The 19,804-nt window shown below is 47.5% G+C and overlaps 1 protein-coding gene across 3 annotated transcripts; it reads left to right on the top strand.

The window, feature by feature from the left end:
• Positions 1-3,355: 3,355 nt before the first annotated feature.
• LOC309445890 (DEP domain-containing mTOR-interacting protein-like) lies at positions 3,356-19,686 on the top strand. 3 transcript variants are annotated; one of them, XM_082065121.1, is made up of 9 exons: positions 3,356-3,999; positions 10,165-10,343; positions 13,463-13,586; positions 14,819-14,997; positions 15,624-15,809; positions 16,150-16,290; positions 16,608-16,678; positions 18,157-18,261; positions 19,490-19,686. In XM_082065121.1, the coding sequence occupies exons 1-9, from the start codon at positions 3,914-3,916 to the stop codon at positions 19,505-19,507; spliced, it is 1,089 nt and encodes a 362-aa protein (XP_081921247.1). In that variant the 5' UTR covers positions 3,356-3,913; the 3' UTR covers positions 19,508-19,686. The 3 variants fall into 3 exon arrangements, 2 of the variants coding, with proteins under 2 accessions (XP_081921247.1, XP_081921246.1); XM_082065120.1 differs by having other exon boundaries at positions 19,408-19,686; XR_014185373.1 differs by lacking the exon at positions 19,490-19,686 and having other exon boundaries at positions 15,652-15,809; positions 16,150-16,678; positions 18,157-18,235.
• Positions 19,687-19,804: the final 118 nt, after the last annotated feature.

Genomic DNA, 19,804 nt, shown 5'->3' with positions numbered 1-19,804 from the left:
CCCAGGGGTGGATCTGTGAGATTTACAGCCAAATATAAACTTGATTTTTCTGCAAGCAGCAGGGAGAGCTTGGCTCCCAAACAATGCCCGGCTCTGCCCAGCCCAGCTGGCCGGGCTCCAGCCCAGGTGAGCACACCTGGCTGGGGACAAATGGTCTCTGGCAAGAACATCTCGCTGCCAGGTGGCGTGGGATGCTCTTTCTCATGCAGGGTAAACACGGGCCCTGCAAAATCAGGGATTTGAGTGTGTTGATGTTGGCTGTTTTGCTAAGCTGAGTCAAAATTGGTGTGGGGACGATGGGGAGGAAGAAGCGATGGCTGATCGCAGCTGCAGGCTGCTGGCGTCGCATGTGCCAGCTGCCCTGCATGGGAGATTTCTGCAGCTCTCTGCTTCCCTGTGACAAAGGCAGAGCTTTTTTCCTCCTGTGCTTTTCATGAAAGAAGCTGGCAAGAGCTGAAATCCTTTACCTTGTTACTATAATAACAAAACAGCAAAAGACTCACTAGACTTTCAATATCCAATGATTAAACCAGCAGCAGTTTCTCCCTTGGTGAAGTGAAGAATACCAGACCCAGAAAGCAAGAAGAGGGGGAACCCCTGGTCTCCTGGGCACGTCCCCAGTGAGAAGACACGGTCGTGGGACCAGCCTGAGCAGCAGGCGAACCCTCTCAACCCCTTCTGCTGGTAACAAGGAGACATTAACCTCAGACCATTCTGCTTTTAGCTCTGTACTGTTGCTTCTACCATGAAATGCAGCCCTGCATACGCAGCGGGTGCAGGAAAGCAGCTGCCTGCAGGGACTGGTGTTTGGCAAACTCCACAGTAACCCTGGGCTCGGGGAAAGGACGGGGTGTGTGGTGGCTGGATGGCGCAGGAGTGATGGATGAGAGCCGGGCTTCAGCTTTGGGGATGAACACTGACTGTGGGCAGGAGGTGGGGTCTATCTTATTCTGGTGTGATGAGATGGGCAGGTTTGGGGAGCTCTCTCCACAGCATATATTCATGTTACAAGTGAAGGATATTGTGGCACTGGGCATGAACGGGGGCTAGAACAGACACACCAGCATCAGCACTGTTCGAATGGGCTTCAGGAGACAGCCCAAGAGCCGCCAGCTGAGCCTGTGCACAAGGGGAGCCTGTTTTCCTGCATTTACAGTGTGGTGTGATCAGCAAAGACACAGGAGAGAGTGTGAGCTGGGATAGAAGGAGCCTTGTTGGTGCAGCCCATCGCTGCAGCTCTCTGCACAGCCGGGCTGCAGCGCCTGTTTGACTTGGACGGGAGCACGAGACTGAGATTTGTTCAGCCCCACCAGCTCCACCTCTGCTGCTCCTCATCCCCAGAGAGCCAGCGGTGATGCTGGCCGGAGGAAGACCAGCATTATTTCCAGCATATCTGCTGTTACCCTGTGTTATCAGTTCTTTCTCGCTCTGCCCCAATCCCTGCATGCACAGACATGTCTTCTCTCACGTTCTCTTCCTCTGCTCAGTCTGTGCTTTGTACTTGGCTGGCTGGAGAAGGCCAATGCACACCCCGAATGCTTGCAGAGGAGTGCTGACATCTCGTGGTGTCGGGTGCCTGTCCCACCCGGGTGGTGGTGCCCTCTGCCTGTGTCCTGGTCAATGGAAAGGATACAGACATGGTGGAACAACAAATCGGTGAAAGCCTGATGTAGAGCTCTGTTATGGGGCAGAACACCTATAGGGTATCAGGTGAAGTCAACCACGTCCACAGCCATCCAAGCAAGGAGCTCAACAGCACCTGCAGCCCTCAGCAAAGCGATTCTGCAAACTGCACTGTGAGAAATGAGCTGCATGGCTTGTACTCAGCCCTGGGAAGGGTGTGTCTGGGCACCTATGGAACAGCAGACACAAGAGCTGGGTCTCTCCTGAGATGGTGTGAAAATCCCCTCCTGAACTGGCAATAATTAGCAGTATTTATCAGTATTTATCAGTGACTATCAATAGCTGGGTGTTACTGGGCTCTGCTCTCTGAAGAGCCTGCAAGGCATCTGTTTTCCTCCCTGAAATCTTTCAGCATCCACCTCTTGGGAATCCAGGAGCCCAGCTATCACCATCTAAAAATCTCGCTTCTCAGGATTTGATGACCAACATGTTTCAGAGATTTACTTTTGGGAGAGAGGTCAGAAAAAGTGAGGAAGACACTGGAAGCACAGACAGCCCAGGACCAGCTTAGCCAGGATGGCAAACTGCAAGAACTGGTTCTCCTCGGTTTGCCTGCTGTCCTACAACCACAGGCGATGTTTCAGGACACTGCGCTCGTTCGGGGGTGCCAAGACCCGCGGTCGCCGCTGCCAGCTCAGGGTGGAAGGGACACAGCTCTGCCTTTGAGCTCAGCCCTGGCTGCTGTGAGCTGCGCTCCTTGAAACGCTGAGCTGAGCTTGTTTGATTTAGTGATGTTATAGTATGCAAAGACTGAAAGCCTGGAAGGGTCTGCTTGTGCTGATGGGGATATTGGCTAACTAGCTGCTGGCTGATGAATTGCTGCTAAAGATTATCTACTTAAAGGCAGCATTTAGTTTACTGCTGCTTTATTAGGCTTCAGATTGAAGCAGAATCCCCTTAGCTGATACAATTTTCTTCCCTCACCCCCATGTTCTCTTCTGGGAGGTTTCCTCCCTATTTTGTATTTCTGAGGTTTGGTCCTTTATGCCAGCCTGTATTTTTCACTCCTACTTTAACTAATGGAAATATAATTGCACATGCATCTGATGGTAATGATGGATGTAATTAACCATCTCCACATCCCAGTTCCTCTGCCTGTTTCTCTTCAGAACACTATTGCTTTCAGGCCAGCTCTGGCCTGCAGAAAATATCTCAAATAATCAAAAATGGCTGGTAATAGCTGAGGTGGGTATCAGTGCCTGGAGGTAGATTTTAAAGGCCGTGGCTGGTAGCACCATACAGGCAAACAGCTTGGCACCAGTGGAGTCCCAGGCTCATTAGTGCCAGCTCTTGCTAATTACAGCCTGTTCTTCTGCATCCAGCCTCTGTGATGGCTGCTACAATGAGGAAGGGCTCAAGATACTTAGAGGGCTCAGTACTTGAATGGAGCCTATAAGAAGGATGGGGACAGACTTTTAGAAGGGTGTGTTACGACAGGACAAGGGGTTTTAAACTCAGAGGGGAGATTCAGGTTAGACATGAGGAAGGGATTGTTGCCCCTGAGGGTGGTGAGAGCCTGGCCCAGGTTGCCCAGAGAGGTGGTGGATGAACCATCCCTGGAGACATCCCAGGCCAGGCTGGACGGGGCTCTGAGCAACCTGAGCTGGTGAAGATGTCCCTGTTCATAGCAGGGGTGGCACTGGGGGAGCTGTGAAGGCCCCTTCAACCCAAACTGTTCTGTGATTCTATGAAGATGCTCTGAGCCCACTTTTTAGCAAGTGGTGGATGCAACTCACACTAGGGGGAGGTGAAAAGCCCCTCAGGAGGGAGCGGGGAGCAAACCCCATGATTTGCATCAGAGGATGGCACATCCTGAACCCTTCACAGGAATGTTTGGGGACAAGGAAGGAAGCGTTTTGCCCATCTTCTTGCTAATCAAACCACTCATCCTACAGCCTGTGTATTCCCAGAACCTGCTGGAGTCACCTACACAGAGCAAATGCTGTCCCTAGCAGATGGACGTGCCACCTTCCTGGCTTTTAGCTGAAGCCTGGCCGGAGCCGAGCGGTGAGAAGGCAGCAAAGCCAGGCTCAGATTGCAGCAGGCTCCTCCTCCAGAGCCTACGGAGAGGGAAGGAGAGGCGCGGAGCTGGAACCAGCAACTCCAGGCTGCCCACCTGCACCGTCCCCGCCGGGCTGGGGACCGCGCTGGGGCCGGGCATCTCCGGGACCTGCATCCCAGGGGATGTGCGGGGCCCCCGGGCGCATCCCCCCGCCACCCCCAGCCCGGCATGGAGAGCCTGAGCAACAGCCTGAAGAAGAAAGCCACGGAGCAGCACTACAGGGCAGAGGTGATGATTGCTGGAGAGCAACTGAGGTAGGAGGTGATGGGGCCCTTCTCCAGGCTGCTTTTAGCCCCTGGGGCTCTGGGCTTTGCTAGTAAGAGGCTCAAAGCTTTAACCTTGAGCAAGTGCTTTCCCCCATGTGCTGCTGCCTCCTCGGTCCCAGTATCTGCTGATCCTTCACCCACTAAACCAGTGGTGAAACGGATCCTTTCCCATGGAACCTTCTCCTGCTGCTCCTCCTTGGGCATCTCCTGCTCTCCAGGTGCCAGGCAAATGGTTTTAGATGGCAACAGGTTGTTTTTTGTTTTTGTTTTTTTTAATCTCTTTACATCCTCCCCTAAACCCAGAGCCTGATGTGGTGGCACTGAGCAGCCCCCCAAGGTCCCTGGTCCCTGGCTGGGGCAACATCACCTCTGGGGGTGTTCAGACTTTTGGGGGTGATTTGGGAGGTTGTCCCCTGGGTGTCATACACCTGGATTGTTTTGCACAGCAACATGTAAGGTCCTTCCCTCTCTTGAAACTCACTGTTGGGGACTTCTGCTGGTTGACAGTCCCAGTTGTTGAGCAACTTCTGAGGTTTTTTTCTTATGAAGGCAGAAATATTTTCTCCTATGTGAGGAAACCTGTGTGGCTGAGAAAAAGTTTTCCTTGCATATTTGGGCTCAGAAGTGCCCTTCTCCCCTCTCCCCACTTTCCTCTTAGCATGCGACTGGAGGCTTTTCTAGCTCTTGAGCAGAATTTCTGTGTTTGTATCTGGAGCCGTTCTGTTTTGGTTTTCCTCCCAACATTTGTCTGGAAACCTCACTCATTATCAGTGTGAATGTACTGTGAGTCTTTAAAAAGGATGCTAAAAGCCTGAAGGGAGGAGGCCAAGTTTGTGCAGGGAAGGAATATCTTTCCGTTAGTTTGACTGGGACGAAGTTGAATAGAAACCCCAAAATATATCTACTTCTTGGGGAAACTGGTAAGATAGGTCTCAAAATCTGAGAGTTTTCAGACCAAGCCCTTGGCAGCAGGTTGCAATCTTGAGCTGCTTGCTCCTGTACAGTTTGGTACCTCAGGTGAACCTGACACGGGTTATCTGTGCTGAAAGGGTTGACAGGAGGGGTAGGAAGCACGAGTGGGTGGAGAGAAGAGGAGAGGGGTCTCAGCTCGGAGTCTGGCATGCACAAAACGCATGGTGCTGAGACACATGGGCTGTTTTGCAAACAGCACATGGAGCAAACCCCATCTGCCTTTGGGCAGCCTTGGCTGCCTCATGCCCCTGACCTGCTCTTGAAACGCTCCAGCTCTGTGTTGCATGGAGAAAAGAGGGTGGATTTCATCCAGAATGACTGCTCTGTTCTTTGTTTGTGAATAACGGGTCTAAATGCTGAGGAAGGACCCCAGTGCTCTCAGGGATGGAGAGGTGGGTGATACAAATCTTCCCAGGGCCTGGGTGACCAATAGGTAGCAATGAAGAAACTGAGGCAAAGGAGTTGGATGATGCTTCAGGTAACAGCTCAGTGTCTGTGTTGTGCTCCTCTGCTTTCCCCCAGGGAAGGAATAAAGAAGCATGTAAAGGAACCTCACGATCTGCCCTGACTCCATAAACCTCAATCAACAAATAATGCTGCTGTATCTACATAAAATTTCAAACATTTGTTTTTCCTTGTCCTCCGCTTCCTGCCCTGCCTCCCTGCTATTGTATTTAATCAAACAAACCTTTGCTCTGTCTTTACAGTTCTTTGGCTTCCCAGCAAGTTTGCAAATCCCTCCGAGTTTGGTTTGGCTGGAAAGATGAGTCTGGTCTGTGTCAGGATGCATTTCCCAGCCAGAAATAGCTGCACAAGCAAGGGGTGAAGGGAAAAGGCTTAGTGGGGATGGCCAGGAATAAAACAGACCCTAAAGGAACTGAGGGATGAAGGGATGCCTCAGGCTGTCCCTTTGTCAGGGTCCCTTTGCTTCCATGGGATGCTGCTTTCTAGTCCATGGAAGGGGAAGAGAAGTTTTGAATCTTGAGTCTCTCCCCATCAAAAAGGCAAAAATACTAATTTGCACTGATATTTTGCTCTTGTGTTTGGGAGGGATGCTGTCTCAGATCCATTCCTCACATCTGCTGTCCATCTTTTTTTTTCGGACAAACAAACTTGTGTGAAAATCACACTGGCTTTAGTGGGTGCTATGTGTTGCTGGGTGGCATTCTGTAAAAGAGGCCCAATTAGTCATTTCTAATTGCAACAAATGGCTTATCTGCACAGAGGTATTCTGGAACAGCTACTGTGCTTTGAATTCACACCCTGCTGTAATCTGGATTTCTCAAGTACAGGCAAGTCCTTGTGTTCTCTCTTCTCGGTATTCCTCATGGTCAAGTGAATCAGCTGTTCTCTAATAACTCTGTTAAACTGCATTAATCACTCCTAAATGTAAAATGTGTTTGGTAAATGTATGCATTGGGCAGACAAAGTGAGAGAAGGAAGGTTTTCTCCTATGTAGAACAAATTTGTGATTTCAGCTACTGTCCAAAATGTTCAAAGGTGCTGAGTGTTTCATTCAGCTACTTACATTGAGATGCTGTTAAATAAAGGGTTCATGCTTTGATGCCCTGGAAATTGGGCTCACTTAAAGGTGTGTAGTTGAACATGCCAAAATTTGTATTCCTGGCTGACAATCTTGGGTCCACAGGAAGTCTGATGCTTCTCTGTTGAAACTGGATGGATCTTAAAGTGGGGATGTCACCCTGCAGGACTCATGGGACACTGCTTGATAGGGCAGTCACCGGGTTAATGTTATTTAGAAGATGAGACTACATGATCGGAATGACCTTAAAAAGCATATTATTAAATTTTCAGCACTGGTGAAAGTGAGGACTGGGAAGCAGACTTGTGCTTGCTGGGATTTCGTTTTGAGATTTAAGTCCAGTTTTCCTATAAATACATTTAAACACAAGTAGGAAAATAAAACATCCCAGTGCCACTTCGAGCTTTTTGTTTTGTTTTTCTTTAAAGATAGGAACAGAAAAGATCCTTTGAGTGACGCATCTTTCCAGGGCCATTCATTTGTACTTAACCACTGGGTGAATGGGAACCAGAGTTAATATCCTTGAAAGATCCACCTTGGCATTTGAGATGCCCAGGGTCTGTTCCCATGGGCAGGAGGTGATGGGGAACATCCCCGGGGAGATTGATCTGGTTGTGCAAGTGCGAGACAGCAAAAGCAGCACCTTTCCCAGTGCAAGAAAGTCCTTTGCTTCCGCAAGATTTAGATTCTTGGTTCTGAAATAGTGTGAAATGTGAACACACAGAAATAATAAAGCGAGGAGCTGCTTGGGTTGGTCTCCAGCAGTAGACATGTGTAATGCTGCTGGGAAAGTGCTGGTGGAGGAGGAGCATGAAAGTTGTGTTTGTAACAGCTGAAGTGACCTAAACTCTTGATGTCCTAGAGGTTTGTGCTTTGGTTTTATTGGGGATTATTTTTTTTTCTTCTGTTTACAGTACTGCAGATCTGCCTTTCAACAAGGTTACACAGGGTGAATAATGATGTCTTTGTAGTGACTTTGACAAGGAAACAACTTGGTTACCCAAAGCAAACGCATGGGAAAGCGGTGCAGTGTTTGCCAAGCTCGGAGTGTTTCCTAAGAGTCGATTCTCGTGTTCCAGCAGGCACCTCATCCTTGCCTTATTCTGCCTTTTTTTTTTTTCCTTTTGAAGAAGTAATGTGTACATGGTGTAGGTTTTGGCATCAAGAAAGCTCATAATATTGTATTACACATGCTTCCTTAATTTTTTTTTTTTTTTAATCTGGAAGTTCTATTATAAACTATTCACAGTTTCACTGCCTTTGTTTTTGCAACATGGTCCATGGACGGGTTTATCGAGGGTGTCAGCTGAGCAGTCAGTGTTACGTCCTTCTGTGTCTGAAGGACAAAATTTGTCTCCTTGTAGTTGATGGGAAACAGTAAACAAGGTGAAAGTGGAAAGAGCACAAGGCTGCTCAAGCTGCGCATCTTCCGCTGGGTCTGCGGCAACAGAACAAACTTGTGAACTTAAAGCAGACCAAGAATGTTCAAGATGCTGCTGATCCAGCAGTGCTTGAATACCACTCAATTCCTGTCCTGGCAATTGTTCCCAATAGAATAGTTTCAGAATTAGCATTGTTTTTTTTTTTTTTTTTAATCCTAGGTTTAAGTAGTATTGTTTGGTGAAAATATTTTTTCTTTCCTTTTTTTTTTTCTTTTTTTCCTTTTAAATTTTCTTCCTGACAAGATCTGTGCATTTTCTGCAGTATTCTGGAATGGGATTAAAAAAAGACCTATAGATGAAATAATATTCTCCCAACCAATTTCTATTCAGGCCTTGTGTGATTATGGTCTATGTGTTATTGTGGGTAAAGACACGTGTGTATGTATGTATATATATAGTCTTTATAGAGTCCTGCAGACTCTTGATAGCAACAGAATACTCATAGTACATTTCTTATCTCCACCAAACATGCCTCTGAAGCGTTAGCCCACGTGCTGCTTACCAAGGAAAGAAAGTAAATAAAAAACGATGGCTTGTTGTCTGCCGGAGCAGAGGGACGTCGGGGTGGGAGCTGCGCCATTCGCAGCTGCTGCTGTGGCTGGTTGCGTTTTGACAGTGGACCATGGGAAACAAAAACAAACAAAACAAAATAAACAAACAAAAGAACCCCCACAAACAGGAAAAAGCTAAAAACTCTAAAAATAGCAAGCGGTCGTTTGTAGCCTTTTCAGGTAAAACCCATACGGAGAATGGCTGCTGGTCACTTGTGGGAATGAGCCTTCCACGTAAAGAGAGTAAAATACTGAATATAGACTTAGCATTTGAGGAAGGCCTGTCAGAGGCAAAGCTGGGAGCTGGTTCTGTATTAATCTTTGGTTTAGTATTTTAGTTACCTGGAAGGTCTGAATATATCTGTTAATTGTCTTGGCTTGTAGTAGCCTCAGCATTAATTACAACAACCAATTACTGCTTCTTCATCCAACTAAAGGTTTCATCTTAAGACTTTTGAGACCCCAGTATTTGTTAAATCCTACAATAGAGGATAATCCGTTATTATCTGATAGATTTTTAGGATATTTAAAACTTCTCGTGTGGTGCCTGAAACTGTTGTCCAACATGCTGTGTTGTACATGTCTTCAAAAAGAACAAAAGAACATGAGGCATTAAATAGTCTGCAGTGATTAATGCCTTTGTAAAACACACTGGCCCGGAGCAAAACTGTGAATTGAAATGAATAATTTGAAACTCCATCCTGGAGTTACAGAGGAGATGTTTAATTAATATCTCCCTCCAAGTCTGCTGCATGCACTGGGCATTTTCCAGGGCTGGTATTTTGGGAACAGCTGGGACTGCAGGGCAGTAGTTTGGCTCCTGGACAGATGTGCTGCCAAACTGGGTTGGCTTTGGCTTGAACACACAGGATGTCTGTGCCCTGTGGCTTGTGCAGTTGTTAAGGTCCTTTTAAAAGTCAAAGCCATGCTCACCTGAGTATATATTCACTCATACATACCTTTCCGTTGGAGACCCAGACTAGCCATAATATCAGGGTTTTCAGGATAGGACGGTGGTTGTTTTGGTAAACTCAGTCCCAGTCTATCCCAGTTTGAACCAGAAAATGTCAAGACTGTTCTCCACTGCTCCTGTGGGTTAAATGGTATGCGGATCAGTGGGTAGCACATGGGATCCACCTGGCACTTGTTTCTTAGACACACGTAGAAGAAACGAGTGGCCCCATTACTGCTCCCACCCTGAGCTGTGACTGTGTCCTGGGAGCAGCTGCATTCCTGCTTTCATGGTTATAGGGAAGGAGAGCTAGACACAGAATAGTGCCAAGATGACAAATATATGTACTATATTTTCTCTGCCTTTTGGTCCTACTTCACAAGCCTGTTAGCTGCTATGTATGTTTTAGAGGCTTGTTTAGAACAAGACACATTGCTCCAGACTAAACCTCATGCAAGCAGTTGTATAACCTGCACAGTGACAGGAGGAGAGAAGAGGATGATGGAGAGGCTCCTGAGGACTGACTGATGCAATCTTGCAAAGCCAAGAGGTTTGGTTGAATTTATAAGTCACTGGGTGCTGGCCAGAACTCCCAAATCATCAGCATTTTCTCCAGGCTGGGCAGATGCTGGGTTATTAGACCCCAATTCCCCTGTAACAGCAGCTGTGCTCAACAGCTGTCTTTCTTTCTAGGCTTCGCCTCCATGATGGGAAGCTCATTAAGGACAGACGTTATCACCTCCGAACGTACCCAAACTGCTTCGTGGCCAAGGAGCTCACAGACTGGCTGATTGACCACAAAGAAGCACCAGACCGAGAGACGGGCATCCGCCTCATGCAGAAGCTGATGGACCACTACATCATCCACCATGGTGCGTGTGCTTCTCCCCAGGGAGGTGGTTGTGCATCTGGTCACCGTGTGTGTACACGAGCCCAGAATATGGAAGCATAGTCAGGTCCCTGTTCATGACCCTCATAGTAAAACACTGGCCCAGGTTGCCCAGAGAGGTGGTGAATGCCCCATCCCTGGAGACACCCCAGGCCAGGCTGAACGGGGCTCTGAGCAACCTGAGCTGGTGAAGATGTCCCTGCTCATGGCAGGGGTGGCACTGGATGAGCTGTGAAGGTCCCTTCAACCCAAACTGTGCTGTGATTCTATGGGTGAGAAGCTGGGAGATGCTGGGCAGGCCTGAGGCCGCGTGGGGATGTGAAGCTGCTCAGGGGGATGTGCCAGTTCCCTGCCCCATAAAAAAAAACTTGGGCTGTGAGCTGGGGAATCAGCATATGAAGTGCCTCTTGTTTGAAAGCAAATTCAGTAATGCCTGACCTGTATTGTCCTGCAGCAATTGTACCAGCAGCCAGGGGTGGATATTCTTACAGAAACTGTTTTAGCTTCTCCTTGTGTTGTGCGGGAGCAGGAACTGAATCATAAATGCTTCACATCTACAGGAAAATTCATTTTTTTACCATAATGGCCCAGTGTTCCTCAGTTTCACCATCCATGCTGGGGTGGGACAAGTAGTGGTGTGGAGTCCGTGCCACTCGAAGCAATCCTGTGGGAATGCCTCCTGGGGAATAAAACCTTGGTGCCTAAGCCCAGCTCTTAGTATTCAGGCTTTATTCTTTTTAAAAATTATTTGGAACTTCCAGCAGTTTTGGACTAACTCGGGTCATGTGCTGTGGTCCACACTTGTCCCTGCACTGCAGAGCAATCCCCAGGGACTCCTTGGTCCCAACATAACGATGGGAAAACAGTGCTTCAAACTGGCCAAGAGCTGTTTCTCTGCCTGTGAGGTTTTTTTTCTTTTGTGCCCAATCAGGAGCAAAAATCCTGGAGTATCAAACAATCCTGGGAGACCCTTGGGAGGACAGTTGTTGCTGAGCTGCTGGCTCTCGGTTGAGCCAAGTCTTTGGAACATGAGCTGTGGTAGCCTGGAGTAGGGGGTGGTTTGTCACACCAGGATGAAGCTGAGGAGATGGAAGCAGATGAGAACCATAGCAAATTCAGCCCTCTCTTCCCCCCTCTTCTCTAGGGTGCAGAATTCGCACCCCTGCAATGCAAACCCTCCGTCACCATCTGCTGCTTGCTGAGGTTAATGCCCTTTACATTAAGCTGCCTCGAATAAAAATAAACTGCTGCTGTGCTTTATCACAAAGGCCTAAAGCTGAAGCAGTGAGTTCTCAGTTAACCATTAATACTTAAAACTGATTGTTTTTCCATCTCTCCAGACGACAGTTTCAAACAAATCCATTAGTTAATTAAACCTGTGCAGTGCTAGGTACCAGTGCTGTTCTGATTGCTTATCGTGAACGTGTCCCTCCTGCTTCTGTGACAACTTCTGGCAGGGCACACAAGTTGACTTTCCTACTTGCTTTGTGACCATTAATTTTTGTTAGTCCTATGGAAACAGGGCTGCCTGGTAACAGCAGCACTGGGCTAAGTGCTTTGCAATTAGCTGTCTAAACTGTTTGTCCTCTTCTCTGCTGGGATCCAGAAGACGATAATTATCTCATGAAGATCATTGTCTGTGCTGCTTCTTAATGGTCTGATGCGGTTTGAGCTGTTACTCTGTTACATGCTGGAAACACGTTGAAATCTGTCTTCAAATAGCAAAAATGCTTTGGTTTTCTATGGGCACAGTCCTGTAAGGTTTTATTCCAGATTTCAATGACGTCTGAATAGTTTCTCCTTGGAGCTGTTAAGATGCAAAACTTTCACCTTTTAAAACAACCTTCCTGATCTGCGTTCTTGCTCCATGAGTCGCAGGCTTTAGTGTCCTGTGTTCACACTGAGACAAGTGCTCAGGAGGAACAATGAACTTCAGATAATCCAACAGTTTGTGGCATTTTGCTGTTCACCAAACAGGCAATGAAGTTTTGCAAGTTTGCTCGGAAGAGTGAACAAGTGCTAAAATTTTCGCAAGAAATATCTTGCACCTTTTGGATTTTACTTGAGTGGATTACATTACTTTAGTGAGGAAATCTTTGTAGCTTTCTTTTCCCCCTTTGACTAGTTTTGTTTGCTTTCTGGGCATATTCTTCACTGCTGGCTGATTTAAGAGCTGAACTGTGATTTGGGGTTGGGTGTTTTGTTTTTGTTTTTCTTTTTTTTTTTTTGTTCTTTTTGACTTATAGTCTAGGAACCTGTTGCAGGCAACTTTATCTCAAAGCCATATCCTAAATATTTATCTGCTAAATATTGCATGCACTTAACAGCCGTGCATTTACAGACTGTGTGCTCATCCCCAAGATGAAATGGAGGCGTTTCATATAGATTCGATTATTCCAGTTCCATGCATGTAGCTTTGAAGAAAAATTTCTCTCTTGAGGTCGGTTTGCTGTGCAAATGAATCGGGCAGACCTGGCACAAAACCATGTGGAAAAGTTGCTGTCATTATACATTTTAGCTTACAAGTATTTCTGATGGGGGCAGAGGTGATTTTTATGAGGTTTTGGATACAGTGTGGGGTTTTTTCTTCCTGTCCTCCAAGTCTGCTTACATGTGGCAGTAGTTTTCTAAAAAAAACCCAAACAAATAGGCGATTGAGATAATTCTGTTTGTTTTCTTTTAGTCTAAACCAGAAAATCAAGATTAAAATGTTTAAAAAGAAAAAGCAAAACCAACCAAACAAAACCAGAAAAACAACGAAACAGGGAAAAAAACCAAAAAAAGTGGCTCCACAGTTAGTTCTAATGAACATTTTAGTGTCTGTATCAAAATGTAGATCAAACTCGAGTTTTCCCAAGGTCTGGTCAGTGGGACTGAGCTCTCCCTCCAGCACAGGCATTCATAATCATCTAATCTGGGGAGGGAAGGCTGGGATGCTGGTTGCTGTGTGCCATGAGGGACACAGAAAAGGACATCACACGCATCCCCCATAGCTCTAACTTTGAGATAACACCCTGCTGAGCCAGCACAGCTCTGTCTGTCCCTCATGGACTGACGGACACCCGCAGTGCTAATGTCCCTGCCCTGACCTCCTCCTTTCAGTCTGTGATGAGCACTCGGACTACAAGGACGCCAAGCTGCTGTACCGCTTCCGCAAGGACGACGGGACCTTCCCGCTCAGCAAGGACGTGAAGGTGTTCATGAGAGGGCAGAGTCTGTATGAGAAGTACGTGAGTCCTTCCCCTGCAAAATCACTCTCGGCAAGAGGCGCTGGGATGCGGTTTGCTGGCTGTGCTTGCTGCTGATGCTCTGTGGTTGGTTTTTCTCCTCCTTCTCAAGTGCTGGAGCATCGGGAAATGTTGTTTCCTGAGCCCTGTGACAGCCACAGGACAACTGGCCTCTTTGGGGCTGGGGCAGCAGCTTTACTCTGAAGTCATGATGCTTCCAGGGGTTCCAGCTCCAGGGCAGGATCTGGGGTCCAGCACAGGGAAGTGCTGAGGTCCAGTCTGCAGTTTGGGTGCTCCTGGGATGGGCAGGTCCAGCGGCTGTTTTCCCCAGCATCCCTGGCCAGGCTGCTTTCACTAGCACTGGTAGGACTTATGTTCTATCAAAATCAGTGGGGTACAGGATTTTGGAACTCTTGTGGGCCTGGATCCCTGCACCTCACTTAGCTTATTTGCAAAATTTGTAATGGAAAAACTAATTCTCAGACAGTAGAGAAAACAATTCCTTCTGCCTCCAAGTGTTCAGTTTTCCTTGTGCTGCTCATTTCTGGTTCTAAATCTAAGCCATTTTACCAGATATCTCACAAGTCCTTTTGTTAGACTGGGTTCGACCACAGATGTCCCCCCTCTGGACCCGTTTCTTTTAACAACCTCTTCACATCTTCCTCATCCTGAAACCCTGGCAGTCAGATTCACAAACTGGCACTGAGGGAGAAGTTCTTCAGCCGGGTGGCTGATGATATTGCTGTCTCCCTGCCTCTGGCAAATGTCCACCCCTTGGACTTCGCTTTTCCTCGGTGTTGGCCATGGGACCAGGGAGAGCATCTCATGGCTGAGGCCACTGCACCCTCTCGTGGAGACACAGGATTTAGCTCTTGCATCTGCTGCAAACTGAACTTGTGTTTATTGAAACACACCTTCTCCATCAGTTTGGACTATCTGCTCTTTGTTGTGTGCCTTCGGTTGCTTGCTCGGCTTTCCGCCGTGGTCTTTAGCCGAGGTTGCAGCTGAACTGGTTTGGCTGAAGCTGCTTCCTCCGCTGTGATGAAGATTTCCAAAGCTGCCTGACTGCAGCTCCGCATTTCTCCCTCCCTTCCCACTGCTCCCAGGCAGTGATGTCTTGGCTGTAACGCTTTGCCCACTTCTCTTGGCCTTGCTTGGGCTGGCTGCAGCTCCCGCGAGGGACGGCGGGGCTGGATGGCATCACAGGATCCTCGTCCCACCCCTGTGCCAGGCTGGTGAGCGTGGAAGACTCAATTCTGAAGGTGAGGGAGGAGAACTCGGTGAAGTACCAGAGGACTTTCCTGGGCTGCGAGATGATCGACTGGCTGGTTCAGGAAGGAGAAGTGGAGAACCGAAAGGAAGCGGTGGAGCTGGGACGGGCACTACTGGAACACGGGATCATTCAGCATGGTGAGCGAGGGTCGGGGTAGAACCGGGGTGGAAAGCGAGAGATGAGCGCAGTCATCGAGGCTGCGCTAAGAACAAACCCCCATTCATGTTGTGCAACAAGTGCTGGTCAAGTGCCCACTTGGAGATGGCAATGGGACCTTTTAGTTCTATGTTTGGAGCTGGTGACCTTTGAAATTGGAGCAATCATCTTCCACCACCCACAGAGGCTTTGAGCTGAAATCTGAGCTATTGCTCTTCGGCTCTTCAAAGCCTCCGGCCGCAGGACTGGGATCCGCCGCTGGGTTTGGAGGGCTGGGTTGTGAGGATGTGATGTTCAGCTCCGCTTGGCTGGAGATCATAATTATTTGCAGGAATTAAGCTTCCAATTCAGAAGGCAGGGAGTTCTCTGAGTGTCTTGGGGCAGGTGACAGAGGGCTGTGACTCAGTGGTGCACCCCTGGGAAATGGCATCTCTTGGGGAGGTGGCCCTGCTGTTCCTCCTTCCCTGCAGATAGCACTCTGAAACAGTCAGAAAACCCTCAATAGAACACAGAAGCATTACAAGCAATTCATTTGGGTCCCTGAGTATATTTGCTATATTCTTTTCACATTGCTTTGGCCTCTCCCTCCTCCCCTGTTCTCTCCTAGTCTCCAACAGGCATCACTTCTTTGACAGTGACCTGCTCTACCAATTCTGGACCAACTTCCGACGGAGGCGGCGTCTCACAGAGTTGCTCAACGAGAACTCTTCTCGTGCCCTGTCTGAGAGCCCCGACAGCCCTTTCTGCCTTCGCAAGCTCAACCCAGACCCAGGCAACACCAGCTTTCTCTCCGGTAACTGTGGATGCGTTTGGGAAAGGGTGTGAAAGCGAGGGTGATGTTACCAGAGCATCCCAGAGCTGAGGCTGTTCCTCCAGGCACCCCACGAAGTGACCACCTCTCTGTTTGTGGTGGATGCCATGACGTGGTTGCAGTCTCAATCACAAGAAAATAACTCAATTTACCATCAACTCAGCTCTTGATCTTTCTTTGAAGCTAGTTTTATTCTTTCTAAGCTCAAATGCATTTTCAATGCATGCTTACTCTTCATATGTGGGTCAGGCTAGTGGGGAAGTTTGTTGTTTTAAACCGGTCTGTTTCTTCCTTGGGTAACTGTTATTTGTGCATCTTTCAGTCCAGACCAACAAGGAGATCAAAATTGTCTCAGCGGTTCGAAGGAGCAGCATCACTTCCCTTGCTGGAAACTCAAGCCCCTATTTCAGCGCTGCTCCTATGTTGGTGTTCCCTCCTGTGGCTGAGTGCAACCCCAAATCAGGTTAGGGCTTCTGCATTGCATGGGATGCATCTGCTCTTTCAGGGCACGGGTGAGTTCAAGCCTCAGGTCCCAACTCATTCAGTGTCAGCTCGGTGACTTGCAAGAGGATAGGGTCAGCCTCACCTCTGAGTCTCAATTTGAAAAGTTGTGTGAGTGTTTTGAAGAACTTTGAGGTGACTGCAAAACTTCTGTGTGCAGTGACTGCAGCTGGTTCTAACATCTGTTCTCCAGCCCACGGTAACTCCCAGGCTGCCTCGTTATGCATTTTACTGCATGAAACCCTTGATTCTGACAGCATCTGTCACCTTCTGCTCTAGTGTTAAAGAGACCTATCACCAATGAAGAGCTCCTGTCCCCTGGGGCCCCCTACATCAAGAAGACACTAACCGTAAGTGACCACAGCGAATGGTGTTGCTAAGCCAACAGTACTGATCTCTCTGATTGCTCTTTGATAGCTCTATCTGCTGCTCTGACCTCTGTGTGTTGGAACTTTGATTGCATGTCACATCGTCTCAGCTTTTCCTTGGTGAGCCTCAGTGGGTCAATGTTTGCAAATATTCTTGTGGGTGAAAACATCCACAGCCTCTGCTTTAGTTTAATATGTATATATAAGGGGTAGATCAGGAAAGAGAACATTTCCTGAACAGAAAAACTTCCATTTATGTTTCATCCAGCTCCGTACAAATAGAATCAGTCAAGTCTTGTGACAGTTGAGACCTTGACACTCATCCTGTGTCACACAGATGTCACCTTTGTGCATGGTTTTAAGCATCTCAGGTTCCTGCTGCAGATCAGATATGTTGATATCAATATGATCCATCAGCATCTGATGGAGCAGCACTGAGTGGGGAGCATCTGAGGGCCTCTCTTGCCTTTCTTAGAATGGGCTTTTTTCATGGACAAAATAAACACACTGCAAAAATCTCCAGGATGCTGCAGATAACCTGAGTTTTGGGCTTTTGCTTTTCTAATTATTTCTAAAGCTGTAGTACTGGTCAAGGCAGGACCCGTAGGTTCTGGCAGGAGCTGTCTTGCAACATTCACACTCAGCACCTGTAGTGCTTGTTTATTTTTGTGTAAAACTTCTCAGCCCTTTGCTGCCCGCCTTTGAAAGGGGGAATCTCACTGTGGCCAGTTTAGGAAGCATGAGGGCTGTCTTGCTACACTGCTTTGACACAAGGGGGCTTACAGGAGAGCTGTGGATCGTTTTCCCAAATTAACTGTGCTGTAGAAATTGGCAAGAAGGAGCAATGAAAATAAAGCCGGTGATTAACGTGGCATGTATGAGGATTTGCCATTCATTCTCCTGCTGAACGCTCTTGCCCTGCCCTTCAACTCTGCCAGCCCAGGCCTTTCATGGCTCATTTCCTTCTGCTTAGCTGTGCAGTTGCTGTTATTTATTTATATGGGTAATGTGCAAAGTCCTTTGGGAATTCCTTTTCTCTTTTAGTCGCATCAGATGGCCGCAGCAGTACAGCGAACTGTTCTGACAGATTGAGATCAGTGGGAAAAGTTAAAAGAGTGGTTACTTCCACTCTGGAAGTGCTCTCTGTGCCAGGGAAAAGGCATCGTGTGCGTGCTCTGGAAATGTTCTCAACATGCTGTCAGTGCATGCTTTGCACTTCGATTTCATGATGCCTGTGCATTGCTCTTCTGCACTTGCTGGCAGAGAATATTAACTGGAAAGCAGCTTTGCAGAGAGCAATTAATCTCTGGTTCTGAATCTCTCTTGGTGCACAGCCCTTTTTCTCCCACCCATGACAGATCAGGATCATGAGCAGAGCTCCCTATCTCACTAGGAACTGTTTGCATCTCTTCTATCCAGCCCATGCCTTGTTTTTTAAACCCCTTTTGTCCTACTTGTAGATTGTGGGGGATGCAGTGGGCTGGGGCTTTGTGGTCCGAGGAGGAAGACCTTGCCACATCCAGGCGGTGGACCCAGGAGGACCCGCTGCTGCTGCAGGGATGAAGGTACTTCTACCTCATGGTGACTTAACAGGAGGCAGGACTCATGTCCTGCTTGTGGTTTTCAGGCTGAACACATCCTTCACATTCCCACCTTCTGCACTTGCGATCAGTCTGATAGAGTAGGTGCATGGATCTCCACGGTGCTGTGATGAAGGATGCTCTCTGCAGGCAACATGCACCATGCAGGGCAGCAGATTTGCCTTTTGCCAGGGCAGAACAGGGGGCTGCAGGCAGCTAAAATAGAAAAAAACAAACAACCCTCTGACAAAACTAAGCTGTCCTTGTGATAAACCTTGGAGATGTTGAAACTCTGCTTGAGCTACTAAAAACAAGTAACTGTATATAACCCGAGAGAAGCAGGGAAGGAGCAGAGCTTTATCTTGAATCACCTGCTCTTACAGCTCCTGAGATGTAAAGCATTTTGTGTTTCTCTGCTATTAATGATGTAGTTCTGCATGGAACTGTTTACCATGTACCTGAAAGCTAAATGACCTTAGACTGATGCCTTGTTTTGTTTCATCAAGTAATTTCCAGTTTTTCCAGAAATGAACTGATGTCTTGGAATGCATTTTATACCCAAGCATGTATGGGTTTTGTGTGTAGAGTTTCAGGTGTGAATGAAAGAAATGCAGAGTTTCACAGTTCCCTATAAAAATCCCAGCAGCAAGGTAGTAATTTCTACCAGCTGACATAAGCCTGAAGTCCCATGGATATCTGAAATAATGGGATTCTTCAGAGGCAGAGCATGAGTCCATGTTTGCTCTAGGCAGGATTGGAAGGGGATGGCTGAATTTGTTTCATTTACTCAAGAGCTCAGTTCATTTCTCCTTACCTAATCTCATTTGCTACCAAATTGCTAGATGTTAATATTGTGCCTCATTTCCATCTGTGAAATGAACCACTGCTCACAAATGAGTCTTTTTTTTTTTTTTTTTTTTCCTCTGTTAGCTCACAGTCTAAATCCCTTTGGTCTCTTTTTATGATCGTAGCACAGTGATTATTACTGTTGCTTATAGAGTGGTAATGCTTTAGGGTTTGGAGGATTTCGTAGCAAGTGATTTGTATTGCAGCCTCTGGCTCTACTCAGTCATGAGCAGAAGTTTCCATGAAGCACCAGCTGAAGGTAACCTGCCCTTCCTCTCCTTGCAGGTGTGCCAGTTTGTTTTCTCAGTCAATGGTATGTACGTTTTGCATCTGGACTATCAAACCATCAGCAGCCTCATCATGACAGGACCTCGAACTCTCGTGATGGAAGTCATGGAAGCTGTTGAATGAGCAAAGGAGTCTTGTTTTGCCACTGTTTGGGACAGCAGGACACTCCACTGAGCAAGGATGGACTCTGAGGAGGGACCAAGCTTGACCATTCACTCTGAAATTATTAGCGAGGCATTTTAAGATATTTTCAAATAAATGCATTCTAATGGACAAGTCTCACATTTTGATGGTGTTGAACTACTTGGCTATACCTGATGTTGACAGGGTCTAAGTCTAAGCTCTCACAGCTCCTTTTTAACGCCAATGGGAGAGTTCAGCACATCATAAACCC

Source organism: Streptopelia decaocto (assembly GCF_964273445.1).
Source record: "Streptopelia decaocto genome assembly, chromosome: 14".
Classification (NCBI taxonomy): domain Eukaryota; kingdom Metazoa; phylum Chordata; class Aves; order Columbiformes; family Columbidae; genus Streptopelia; species Streptopelia decaocto.
Note: the sequence above shows the minus strand (reverse complement) of the source record. Positions and strands in the feature narration are given on the sequence as shown.